This window comes from Oncorhynchus kisutch, unplaced genomic scaffold, assembly GCF_002021735.2.
Source record: "Oncorhynchus kisutch isolate 150728-3 unplaced genomic scaffold, Okis_V2 Okis03b-Okis08b_hom, whole genome shotgun sequence".
Taxonomy (NCBI): Eukaryota; Metazoa; Chordata; class Actinopteri; order Salmoniformes; family Salmonidae; genus Oncorhynchus; species Oncorhynchus kisutch.
Genome location: NW_022261980.1, coordinates 8,041,184 through 8,055,282, shown reverse-complemented (window position 1 = coordinate 8,055,282; position 14,099 = coordinate 8,041,184). Strand labels below are relative to the sequence as shown.

General features: G+C 42.3%; 1 protein-coding gene across 8 annotated transcripts; it reads left to right on the top strand.

Annotated features, from left to right (window-relative positions):
- Nucleotides 1-4,772: 4,772 nt before the first annotated feature.
- LOC109885138 (ceroid-lipofuscinosis neuronal protein 6) lies at nt 4,773-13,811 on the top strand. 8 transcript variants are annotated; one of them, XM_031812724.1, is made up of 9 exons: nt 5,190-5,304; nt 5,554-5,637; nt 6,405-6,522; nt 8,312-8,410; nt 9,158-9,346; nt 9,594-9,649; nt 10,489-10,611; nt 12,538-12,823; nt 13,457-13,811. In XM_031812724.1, exons 1-8 carry the CDS (start codon nt 5,246-5,248, stop codon nt 12,806-12,808), a joined length of 999 nt encoding a protein of 332 aa, XP_031668584.1. In that variant the 5' UTR covers nt 5,190-5,245; the 3' UTR covers nt 12,809-12,823; nt 13,457-13,811. The 8 variants fall into 8 exon arrangements, with proteins under 8 accessions (XP_031668585.1, XP_031668586.1, XP_031668589.1 ...); XM_031812723.1 differs by having other exon boundaries at nt 13,395-13,811; XM_031812725.1 differs by lacking the exon at nt 5,554-5,637 and having other exon boundaries at nt 4,773-5,304; nt 13,395-13,811.
- The last annotated feature ends 288 nt before the right edge of the window (nt 13,812-14,099 follow it).

Sequence of the window (14,099 nt, the reverse complement as noted above, 5' to 3'; positions counted from 1 at the left end):
CCATTTAATCCTAGTAAAATAATTCACTGTTTTAGGTCAGTTAGGATCACCATTTTATTTCAAGAATGTGAAATTTCAGAATAATAGTAGAGAATGATTATTTCCATTTTATTTCAAGAATGTGAAATTTCAGAATAATAGTAGAGAATGATTATTTCCGGTTTATTTATTTCATCACATTCCCAGTGGGTCAGAAGTCTACATACACTCAATTAGTATTTGGTAGCATTGTTTAACTTGGGTAAAATGTTTTGGGTAGCCTTCCACAAGCTTTCCACAATAAATTGGGTGAATTTTGGCCCATTCCTCCTGACAGAGCTGGTGTAACTGAGTCAGGTTTGTAGGCCTCAATGCTCGCACACGCTTTTTCAGTTCTGCTCACACATTTTCTATAGGATGATTAAGGTCAGGGCTTTGTGATGGCCACTCCAATACCTTGACTTTGTTGTCCTTTAGCCATTTTGCCACAACTTTGGAAGTCTGCTTGGGGTCATTGTCCATTTGGAAGTGTCACGGCCATTGAAAGAAGAGGACCAAAGTGCAGAGTGGTGAGCGTACATTTTCCTTTCATTTAAAATGTCACCAACAAAACAATGCAACAACTGTGCCACTTAGAGGGCTAAGTGCCACTAGCAAAGATAACTACCCACACTGAAAGGAGATGAAAAGGGCTGCCTAAGTATGATTCCCAATCAGAGACAACGATAAACAGCTGTCCCTGATTGAGAATCATACCCGGCCAAAACACAGAAATAAAGAAACATAGAAAACAAAACATAGAATGCCCACCCAAATCATACCCTGACCAAACCAAAATAGAGACATAAAAAGGCTCTCTCAGGTCAGGGGGTGACAGGAAGACTCATTTGCGACCAAGCTTTAACTTCCTGACTGATGTCTTGAGATGACTGATGTCTGATGTCTTGCTTCAATATATCCACATAATTTTCCATCCTCAGGATGCCATCTATTTTGTGAAGTGCACCAGTCCCTCCTGCAGCAACGCACCCCCACAACATGATGCTGCCACTCCCGTGCTTCACGGTTGGGATGGTGTTCTTCGGCTTGCAAGCCTCCCCCTTTTTCCTCCAAACATAACAATGGTCATTATGGCCAAACAGTTCTATTTTTGTTTCATCAGATCAGAGGACATTTTTCCAAAAAGTACGATCTTTGTTCCCATGTGCAGTTGCAAACCGTGGTCGGGCTTTTTTATGGTGGTTTGGAAGCAGTGGAGTCTTTCTTGTTGAGCGGCCTTACAGGTTATGTCAATATAGGACTCGTTTTACTGTGGACATAGATACTTTTGTACCTGTTTCCTCCAGCATCTTCACAAGGTCCTTTGCTGTTGCTCTGGGATTGATTTTCCCTTTTCGCACCAAAGTACGTTCATCTCTAGGAGACAGAATGCGTCTCCTTCCTGAGCGGTATGACGGCTGCAAATCAAATCAAATTTATTTGTCACATACACATGGTTAGCAGATGCTAATGCGAGTGTAGCGAAATGCTTGTGCTTCTAGTTCCGACCATGCAGTAATATCTAACAAGTAATCTAACCTAACAATTTCACAACTACTACCTTATACACACAAGTGTAAAGGAATGAATAAGAATATGTACATAAAAATATATGAATGATGGCCGAACGGCATAGGCAAGATGCAGTAGATGGTATAGAGTACAGTACATACATATGAGATGAGTAATGTAGGGTATGTAAACATTATATAAAGTGATGATCTTTTTAGCCTTCCTATGACGTTGGGTGCTGTAGGTGTCCTGGAGGGCAGGCAGTTTGCCCCCGGTGATCCGTTGTGCAGACCTCACTACCCTCTAGAGAGCATTACGGTTATGGGCAGAGCAGTTGCCATACCAGGCGGTGATGCAGCCCGACAAGATGCTCTCGATGTGCATCTGTAAAAGTTTGTATGTGTTTCTGATGACAAGCTGAATTTCCTCAGCCTCCTGAGGTTGAAGAGGCGCTGCTGTGCCTTCTTCACCACGCTGTCTCTGTGGGTGGACCATTTCAGTTAGTCCGTGATGTGTATGCATGGTCCCATGGTGTTTATATTTGCGTACTATTGTTTGTACAGATGAACGTGGTACCTTCAGGCGTTTGGAAATTGCTCCCAAGGATGAACCAGACTTGTGGAGGTCTACAATGTCTTTCTGAGGTCTTGGCTGATTTCTTTTGATTTTCCCATGATGTCAAGCAAAGAGTCACTGAGTTTGAAGGTAGGCCTTGAAATACATCCACAGGTACACCTGGGAAGGACCCAAAGAAGCCATCAAGCTATCGACCAATAGATTATGGAATGTATGATTGCAGAGGGGCTAACGTACTTCCTGGAGAGCATGGGGTTAGTATCGCCACATCAGAGTGGGTTCCGGAAGGGGAACTATGGACCCAGTGCTCGGCTTTGAAGCAGAGATCAGGAAGGCTCAGGTGAACAAGAAGACTGTTGTGGCTGTCTCTGTTGATGTGGAGAAGTCCTTTTATATGATGTGGAACAGTAGCGTAGCTCAATGATGACGGGCCCAGGTGCCAAAAACAATTACAGGCCCCTATCACCACCCATATTTCCCTTCAAATTAAAATAATTTTCTTGGTAAGGCTGTGTGTTAATATTGTGGGACGGATGGAGTCAAACAGACTTTTAAATCTGTTTGACAGCTGGTGGATAACGATGTCAACATTTGCATTAAAGAAGTTGACTCTAAAACTACTCTCACCATCAGACAGTCGCTCATCCTCACATAGCTCATCAAAATGACGCCTCACCTTCCTTCTCTGAGTGTCTCAAATGCGTTCTGAGCTCCCCATTTGTCGGCAAGGGTCTTTGCAGTGACTTTGGCCTTCTCAAAATCCTGTGGGAATCCGGACCTCTATAATGTCCTTGAGTAGGCTGACTGCTCTGTGCAGGTCTGCGTCTTTGGCCTGTAGCATTTTGGAGACGACGTTCACATTTGCTAAAACCTTAGTCTGCAGAACGACAAAAAAAAAAAACGAAATGTTTCTGTTTTCTTTTTCAGTGCTGCATCATCCCTCTCATCCGTCTTGTCACTTAAAAGCACAATGTTGGTGAGGGAATTCATTACGTCCACATATCTGTTTCTCTGGGTGGCAAGCGACTCATATCTAGATGACCAGCGGGGGGGACACAGTCCTTTCAGAGTTACGTTTTCTTTTGCTGATGCCAAATCAAACATACCACTCAACATTGACCATCTCTTTATGCTATGCCCGAACAAGGTGTAGAGCAGTATCATAAAACTGTTTAATCTCTAGCACATTTTTGACAGAGTCGTTGAGAGCCAGGTTAAGATTGTACGCTGCGCAATGCACATAAACAGCAAGCTTCTTTTTCAGATATTCTGGCCTGCACACCCGACTAGACCCCGCTCATGTTAGCCGCTCCATCATACCCCTGCCCACGACATTTCAAAATATCCAGCCCATTATCCTCTTTGCTGCCCAGGATTTTATGTTGAAGCTCAGCTGCTGATGTGTCAGCAGTCTCCAGAAATCCCCGAAACGACTCTGTGATGGTCAGATCTGTGGTGACATTATTTGCATCCCTTATCACACTCACATAGCGATAAACTTGACTTCTGGTCTACTTTGGATACATCCGGTGTCCATAATAATAGAAACAAAAATGGTCTTCCTGCATCTCTCCCTGAATGTCACACTTCACTCGCTAGACTCAGATATAAATCAGCTCATTTTGGATAATGACTGAGATAGTTAACGGATCCTGCGGAGCGTTCTAAAATGTATTTCAGAACTGGGTCGTAAAATGACAGCAGTTCAATTATACTGAGAAAATTCCCACTGTTGGCCTGCCCCAGCTTTTCACGGTGCCATCTGAACGCCAAATGACATGATGCAAGTGTGAGAGTTACATTAACTATGCGCTCCAACAACTGTCACCGGAAATTTTAAAAGGCCGTCTGTCCCACTTCCATCTGTTTCCTCATCCGCCACGATTCTAGCCTCGCCCTGCTCCTCTTCCTCCTCACCCGGGCCAGGGATAGCATGTCCGGCATGGCTTGTGCTCAGGATCGTATCCGCCGATACCTGACAACCTGTATCCTCCTCTGTCAAAGTTGCTTCTTCTGCCACGATGGAACAGCTTGGCCTTGGCTCACTTGACCCGCTGAAAGCTCCTGCTGGCGATGGCAAACCTACATCCTTTTCTGGTCCCACTACATTGCTTCTGCTAGCAATGGCTGAACTTGAACTGCATTTGAAAAAGGAATCTAATTTAACTCATTTTGATATCTCCTTTGCGTTCTCATTTTTGGCCTTCCTCTTTTGGGCTCCACTTTTCTGTTTGATGCATTGCTGATTTTTTTATCCGCAATTTTCTATTCTCGACTTTCTCTCTTTATTTTTGATAGCTAGCTCAACTATTGCTTAAAACAATGACAGAAACAACAACGCTTTGGAGAGTATTTGCACAATGAATCCCAGAATGCATTTCATTATCTTAATATGGTATTGAAACTATTGAATAGTATGATTTATTTAGCTAATTAATTTGATTTATTGTCATCAATACACTAAAATATCATGCTTTTGTAGTGGCAAAAAAACATTTTGTTGGTGAAACCATCAGTGGGGTCATTTATCATATAGCCTAGATTAAAGAAAGATCTTCTTGTCAAATTGTAAACGTGATGGACCCGCGTCAACAATTAATGCTTTGGCGTGGTGGGGCGGTATTCAAATTACATAGGGGGCCCACAGCCCCACAGCTCCGCAGATCGGGGCCCATCACCGGGCCCAGAGGAGGCTATTTTTTTACAAGACGAAGGCTGGAACACAGCTGGTTGAATAAGACTCTAAATGGGATAGGAAAGCATCCAACAGGAGAGTGTGAATATGGCCAGGAAATAGAGACAGTGGGGCATGTACTGACACAGTGTGGGTAGTATCAGAGGGAAAGATAGAGACTGAGATCCAGTTTGAGGGAGAAGGGGATACAGGAAATGAGTTTAAAGAGGATATTGAGTCGAACGTCATTAGATACAGTCCCAAATATTTTGTTATCTTCTTTTTAAAGGAAAACGGGACATGGCAGGTAGGATTTACAATAGTATCTGTCTTTGGCCCACCCTCCAGTACAGTAGGTGGCGGTAATGCACCATAAGGTTAGATGCCAACCGCCAAAAAACCACACCATAGAAGAAAAATAAGTGGCGAATTTTCGTTGCAGGATTGGAGGACATCGGGAAGAGAATGCAAGCTGCGGTACGGAAACGTCAAAGCAATGCACCTCGGTCGTCAACAAACCCCAGGTTTGAACAGTTTATTTGTGATTAACGTGTTTATATCATCGGCAAGTATTTAATGTTCCCATCTAGCGGGCCAGTTGGAAGGCACCGTGCATGTCGAATAGTCGACCTGATAAGCCGAAGTGTCTCAGGCATTTGTCTATCAACGAAACGTAAACAATAAAGACTAGGCTACTGTTATCACGTTACCGTTTCAATAATAGTTCATTCAAATACAACCACCGCCTGTTTGTTCATTGCTGTTGCTGTAAGACCGGGTTCTCCAACTGGCGACTTGGCCCACGAGTGGTTGTATTTGTCCCAAAAGCTTCGGGTGCTTTTAAACATGTGTACAAGGTGAGCGTTTCATAATTTAAATTCATGTTAGTATTGACCTAAGGCGAATTGATCTAGTCAGAGCTAGATTCCACAAAGCCTGGTTTCGGCTCCTCTCTGTTGAAGTTTATCAGAAACTTCCTGCACCGTGGAGTTTAGTCCGCTAGGCTACTGTCAGACAGTGTCAGTATAAAATATACTGTAAAGGCATATCAGTCTGCCACTCAAAACTGCCCCTTATATTCTAAACTAGGTTAGTTATTGCCTGTGCTTGCTGGCTGAAGTTCTTCTTGCCTTGTAATGTGCTCATGGTCAGTGTCATGTGACCAAGGACAGGGAAGTTGTCAGCCTGTAATGCTTTCAAATGATGGCGGATGTGAAGGTTGTCAAGCACAGCTATACAATACAGTGTATATTGGCTTTTATATTGCCCATTATTTACAGAGAGTTAGGAACACATGGGGCCTGTACAAGGAATGCATTGGACTGTGTATAGACTGTGGCAAACAGCCCACTGAATAACATCTTATTTATTTACATGTACTATTTCCCCCACTGGCGTTAACCTCGGAGGTAGATCAAGGCCAACAACACAATAATAGTGATGAATAATACAGTAGGCTACAGAAAGATAATGACAATGTTATTCATGTGTATTTATATAGGTGTAGGCCTACCACAGCACTGTTGTGTTCCTTCATATTGGCTAATGTCTTCTTCATACATTGTCATTCTGTATAATGTTGTTTTGGAGTTGGAATTCATACTTCATGTGTCTTTCTCTAAAGCCAACCAGAGTCCAAGCCAAAAGGGTCATCAATGAAGAGGCCACAGTTCCACTTTGACCTGTGGTTCTATCTCACAGTACAAAACTGGATACTGGACTTTGGAAGGCCCATTGTAATGGTATGGACAACCTGCTGAGAGATTCCATACCAGGACAGCTTGAAAAAATGTTGAGTATCTCAGGTTGTTCTGGCATTTGGGCTCCCGAGTGGCGCAGTGGTCTAAGGCGCTGCATCTCAGTGCTAGAGGTGTCATTACAGACCCTGGTTTGATTCCAGGCTGTATCACAATCGGCCGTGATTGGGAGTCCCATAGGGCGGCGCACAATTGGCCCAGCGTCGTCCGGGTTAGGGGAGGGTTTGGCCGGGGTAGGCCGTCATTGTAAATAAGATTTTGTTCTTAACTGACTTGCTTAGTTAAATAAAGGTTAAATAAAAAAATGTAGTGTGTGGAGTAGGGAATTACCAGGGACCTCACAATACGTTATCATCACCATGCTTAGGTGCCGATACGATATGTATTACGATTCTCACGATTCTGCTATTTGATACACTATGCCTGCTGTGGAGAGATAAGAGAGGACATGGGAAAATGAGTATTTATCAGTCATGGAAATAAGTGCTGAAAACATGTTGGCTCACTATTTAAAAAGATGGAGAACAAGCTATAGGATGAGTTTTGGTGAATTAGATTTTTACATTTTTTATCTATACATGTAATCAAAGTATTGATATATCGCCCACAATAATATTGCAATATGTAACTATAGATTTTTTTTATAGCCCCTATCACTAATACGGAGTATGTTTAAGTTCTGAAATTCAATTTGTCACATTCATTTATTCAACATAAAAGTACCCTTTTTCATTTTCCTCATTGAAAGACATTGGTTGGAATAATATACTCTATAAGTACATCACATTTCCAGAGTTGGTTGTCTGCTAATTTTGAAGTTCTGATGCATTTTATTACCACCACCAACACAGTGAATGGGAAAATGGATTCAAATGGAACTCCCTCTGCTGGTGATTTGCTGAATGTGCAATCCTAAATGAGGGCAATGATTTACTGAAGACCTATGTCTTTTATAAATGGGTCATATCTTCTAAAGTACCAGAGAGCCACTCTAGAAATATGACCTGTTTTAAGAGTATATTGTTCCAAACAATGTCTAAAAATATGCTACATCAAAAAAGGTACATTGAGATATTAATGTTTTATGTTGAATAAATGAATGTTCAAGGCATATTCCATATTTTAAGGCACACTATAAGGCAGGCCTGGGCAACTCCAGTCATCCAGGGCCTGATTGGTGTCACTCTTTTCTCCATCCAGAGCAAACACAGCTGATTAATCAAATCTCATTCTAAACTGAAGATCATGATTAGTTGATTATTGGAGTCAGGTGTGTTAGCTGGGTCTGGGGCAAAACTGTGCCACCAATCAGGCCCTCAAGGACTGGAGGGCCCATTTGTAATGGCTTGAAAAAATGTGGGTATGTCAGGTTGTTCTGGCAATTGGTCTCCCGAGTGGCGCAGCGGTCTAAGGCACTGCATCTCAGTGCTAGAGGTGTCAATGGCACTGAGATGTCTGGATCACGTACTGTTCATGGATCATAGGTTCTTTACAGGAGGCACTTTCAACATGACTTTCAAAGAAAACAAACATTGTGAGGCTTTTTACATTTTCATGTCTATCATACTTCCTTCCAATTAAGTGTCTATGTGAGAATTGCCATAACAATCTGTGATACCTAAAATATTTCCGGGCTGTCATGGCGTGGAACCACCCTGCTACAATAATATATTTGAGTAAATAATAAAGTGTAATAAACAAATAGCCTCGTTATAGCAGCATTCATGTATATGCTATGAATGTAACCCTGTGTTGTATCCATGATTTAATTCAGATCATTCTCCCTCTGGAGTGGTTCCCCCTGAACAAGCCCAGTGCTGGAGACTACTTTCACATGGCCTACAATGTCATCACGCCATTCCTACTGCTCAAGGTGGGTGACTGTCTGGAGCCACCAAACACAAACTGCAAGGCTGGTTGATTCCGTTTGTTCACAATTGCCCTTTAAGCTACAGTGACAATGAAATGTGTCCCAAATAATCGCCTTTCAATATGGAATGAATTAATCCGATTCATTTGTGATGCTCACATGCTATACTAAGTGCATGTGTGTGCATGCACACTGACTGTGTGTGTTTACATGCCTGTTAATGTGTGTGTGTGTTTACATGCCTGTTAATGTGTGTGTGTGTTTACATGTCTGTTAATGTGTGTGTGTGTTTACATGTCTGTTAATGTGTGTGTGTGTTTACATGCCTGTTAATGTGTGTGTGTGTTTACATGTCTGTTAATGTGTGTGTGTGTGTTTACATGCCTGTTAATGTGTGTGTGTGTTTACATGCCTGTTAATGTGCGTGTTTACATGTCTGTTAATGTGTGTGTGTGTGTGTGTGTGTTTACATGCCTGTTAATGTGTGTGTTTACATGCCTGTTAATGTGTGTGTTTACATGCCTGTTAATGTGTGTTTACATGCCTGTTAATGTGTGTGTGTGTTTACATGCCTGTTAATGTGTGTGTGTGTTTACATGCCTGTTAATGTGTGTGTGTGTTTACATGCCTGTTAATGTGTGTGTGTGTTTACATGCCTGTTAATGTGTGTGTGTGTTTACATGCCTGTTAATGTGTGTGTGTGTTTACATGCCTGTTAATGTGTGTGTGCTCTCGTCCCTCTCTGATCAGCTGATTGAGAGGAGTCCCAGGGCCCTGCCTCGCTCCGCCGTGTACCTGAGCATCATCACCTTAGTGATGGGCGCCAGCATCCACCTGGTGGGCGACTCCATCAACCATCGTCTGCTGCTGAGTGGCTACCAGCTCCACCTGTCTGTCAGAGAGAATCCCATCATCAAAGACCTCAAACCTGCTACACTGGTAGGCTACACCTTTTTATTAGAGAAGATATACTTTGTTAGTCCATACGGGATGGAAACGTCTTCCTTTTCACCCAATTCCTTCTGATACAATATGACCAAATTACGGCAGATTATAGTTCTGGGTTAACCAGGATGAATGAACACATGGTGCCTGATAGAGCTCAAATGTATGCTGTTTCATATCAACCAACAACAAACATGCTGTTGATATTGTTTGAACATGTTTCTTATTTGATTTATTTTAGATTGATTCGTTTGAGCTTCTTTATTTTTATGATGAACAACTGGGACATTTGATGTGGTATGTGGTCATCACTTTTAATGGAATATTCTCTTCTGCTTACTGTCATAACATGCTATTGGTTGATAATACAACTTAGATTAACAACTTTTTAAAGTGGTTGAACAAGGACTGTTTTTCAAATTGAGTTGCTTTATATATTGGTCTGTATATCTAAAAAATCAGATGTTATTGTTCGGGTACACATACGTTGCAGATGTTATTGTTCGGGTACACATACGTTGCAGATGTTATTGTTCGGGTACACATACGTTGCAGATGTTATTGTTCGGGTACACATACGTTGCAGATGTTATTGCGGGTACACATACGTTGCAGATGTTATTGTTCGGGTACACATACGTTGCAGATGTTATTGTGCGGGTACACATACGTTGCAGATGTTATTGTTCGGGTACACATACGTTGCAGATGTTATTGTTCGGGTACACATACGTTGCAGATGTTATTGTTCGGGTACACATACGTTGCAGATGTTATTGCGGGTTTAGTGAAAAGCTTATGTTCAGTGCAGTAATACCGAACAAAACAATAAGCAAATGCAAGTCCAAAAAAATGTCAATAAAGTTATTAAGAAATATTAGAACAAGCAATATCAGAGTCCGGAATATAAATATGTATGTATATAATGGTATGGATAGACAATGACATTATGGACAGTATGTGGCTAGAAAAGGTGTGTACAGCAGCAGTTATATAGGATGAGTCTTGACTAGAATAGACTATATACAGTATGTAAAAAAAAATTACGTGACCAGTGTTCAGTATTTGCAATGAGTTTGTAATAAGTTGACATGAACTAGTTTTCAACTGAGTTCTCTCCTTCTCTCTTCCTCCAGGTATATTCCTTTCTTCATCATCCTCTTCCTCTACTTCACTGGCTGCTTTACTCACGTCAAAGAGGAGAAGACGATGCCCCTGTCCGGTTGGCTGCTACTCGGACCCAGTGCCCTCTACTATTGGTCAGTTCCCTCATTACTTCCTTCTATTATGATGATGCTAGTTTGTGTTAGGCTGGCTGCTACTCGGACCCAGTGCCCTCTACTATTGGTCAGTTCCCTCATTACTTCCTTCTATTATGATGATGCTAGTTTGTGTTAGGCTGGCTGCTACTCGGACCCAGTGCCCTCTACTATTGGTCAGTTCCCTCATTACTTCCTTCTATTATGATGATGCTAGTTTGTGTTAGGCTGGCTGCTACTCGGACCCAGTGCCCTCTACTATTGGTCAGTTCCCTCATTACTTCCTTCTATTATGATGATGCTAGTTTGTGTCTGGTTGGCTGCTACTCGGACCCAGTGCCCTCTACTATTGGTCAGTTCCCTCATTACTTCCTTCTATTATGATGATGCTAGTTTGTGTTAGGCTGGCTGCTACTCGGACCCAGTGCCCTCTACTATTGGTCAGTTCCCTCATTACTTCCTTCTATTATGATGATGCTAGTTTGTGTTAGGCTGGCTGCTACTCGGACCCAGTGCCCTCTACTATTGGTCAGTTCCCTCATTACTTCCTTCTATTATGATGATGCTAGTTTGTGTTAGGCTGGCTGCTACTCGGACCCAGTGCCCTCTACTATTGGTCAGTTCCCTCATTACTTCCTTCTATTATGATGATGCTAGTTTGTGTTAGGCTGGCTGCTACTCGGACCCAGTGCCCTCTACTATTGGTCAGTTCCCTCATTACTTCCTTCTATTATGATGATGCTAGTTTGTGTCTGGTTGGCTGCTACTCGGACCCAGTGCCCTCTACTATTGGTCAGTTCCCTCATTACTTCCTTCTATTATGATGATGATAGTTTGTGTTAGGCTGGCTGCTACTCACACCCAGTGCCCTCTACTATTGGTCAGTTCCCTCATTACTTCCTTCTATTATGATGATGATAGTTTGTGTTAGGCTGGCTGCTACTCGGACCCAGTGCCCTCTACTATTGGTCAGTTCCCTCATTACTTCCTTCTATTATGATGATGCTAGTTTGTGTTAGGCTGGCTGCTACTCGGACCCAGTGCCCTCTACTATTGGTCAGTTCCCTCATTACTTCCTTCTATTATGATGATGCTAGTTTGTGTTAGGCTGGCTGCTACTCGGACCCAGTGCCCTCTACTATTGGTCAGTTCCCTCATTACTTCCTTCTATTATGATGATGATAGTTTGTGTTAGGCTGGCTGCTACTCACACCCAGTGCCCTCTACTATTGGTCAGTTCCCTCATTACTTCCTTCTATTATGATGATGATAGTTTGTGTTAGGCTGGCTGCTACTCGGACCCAGTGCCCTCTACTATTGGTCAGTTCCCTCATTACTTCCTTCTATTATGATGATGCTAGTTTGTGTTAGGCTGGCTGCTACTCGGACCCAGTGCCCTCTACTATTGGTCAGTTCCCTCATTACTTCCTTTTGACTTGAGAAATGTTTTCTGAGCAAAGATTTGTAGAACTTTTTAAAAACGTTTTATTTTTATTAGACATATAAGACTGTAAAAACACCAGCAATTCAACACCAAGTGATTTTAATTTGGGAAATCTGTAGCAAGATGTGTGTGATCGTATACAAATGTAAGCAAGTTTTGAAATATCTGTTTGGGCTTCTTGCAATCAATTTGCAGTCTACAAATGATTTGTAATTATGTTCCGGTCCTCTGACCATCTGCTCAAGAAAGAAATTGGCTGAATCTAGTTGATGATCACTGTCATAGAGGTTTGCTGAATTCTAATTGATAAATGTACTCCATTATGGGATTAATGTACTCTGATTTATGTCGTACTGAAAGTACCTGAAGTATGGGACATTTCACTGTGTGAAGCATGGCTCAACTCTTAAGTATTTCCTTCTAGAAAGTGAAAGTATCTTGACTGCAGCTCTCACTTCTGCCCCTCTCTCACACCCTCTCAGGTACTTGGTCACAGAGGGTCAGATCTTCCAACTCTTCCTCCTCACCTTCCTAGCTATGGTAGCCACGGTGATCCACCAGCGGCATAAGGGCTCTGTCCCAGACGCCAATGGCCTCTTTCTGTTCGCCAGCTTCTCTGTCACCATGTTCCTGGTGGCCGTGTGGGTGGCCTGGCTGTGGAGCGACCCGGTGCTGCGTAAGAAATACCCCGGTCACCTGTACGTCCCCGAGCCCTGGTCCTACTACACATTACACGTTAAGGACAGCCACTGATAGGAGTGACAACAGGTGAGTGTCCAGTATGATACTAGTTTGTGTTAGCTTGGGTGTCAGTATGATAATACTAGTTTGTGTTAGCCTGGGTGTCAGTATGATAATACTAGTTTGTGTTAGCCTGGGTGTCAGTATGATTATACTAGTTTGTGTTAGCCTGGGTGTCAGTATGATAATACTAGTTTGTGTTAGCCTGGGTGTCAGTATGATAATACTAGTTTGTGTTAGCCTGGGTGTCAGTATGATTATACTAGTTTGTGTTAGCCTGGGTGTCAGTATGATTATACTAGTTTGTGTTAGCCTGGGTGTCAGTATGATTATACTAGTTTGTGTTAGCCTGGGTGTCAGTATGATGATGCTAGTTTGTGTTAGCCTGGATGCAAGTATGATAATGCTAGTTTGTGTTAGCCTGAGAGCTAGTATGATAATGCTAGTTTGTGTTAGCCTGAGAGCTAGTATGATAATGCTAGTTTGTGTTAGCCTGGGTGCCAGTATGATGATGCTAGTTTGGGGTTAACAATTAGTTACCCAGGTTAGGTTTGCATGGAGTAAGGAAAGTTATTATGAGCCGTCCTCCCATCACCAGCCTCCTGTGGAATGGACTAATACTGACTGAATGGATTCCATCAATATCTTGCATTTCTGAAGAATTGACAGGTCTGAAACGTTCCTGCTACAGATAAATGGTCTGTCCGCTCCCGAATAACATCATCAGCAAGCGCCACATGGAGTGTGGATCGAGCACAGTGTTGTGCTGCATTCTGGGACAGGCCCCTCTTTTCTACAGTTGCACCCCACCACTCCCCCAACCCCAACCACATCCACATGACAATGACCATCTTACAGTATGCAATGTTACAGTATTCATTTAAAATGAGACAAAAAAAATGAACTCAAAGAAAGGTCAGTGTTGGATGTACTTGAACATCATTGTATTGCTTCAAGTAAGTTGTTTGAACATTTCAATATCAGATATTTTTAGTAATAAAGGTTTTTTACTCCACTTTGTGTATATTGTGTTTATGAACTTTGAAGACATGCTTAATTGTACTTGCATATACTGTATAACAGACATCATCATCAAGGTTACTCCATAATTAAGTAGGTCATATGTCTCCTATAGCAGATTTACATTTGATATTTTAGTCATTTAGCCAATGCTCTGACCCAGAGCGACTTACAGTAGTGAGAGGATACATTTGACCTTTTTTTCTTACTGGTCCCCTGTGGGAATCGAACCCACAAACCTGGCACTGCAAGCACCATGCTCTAAGCACCATGCTCTACCAGC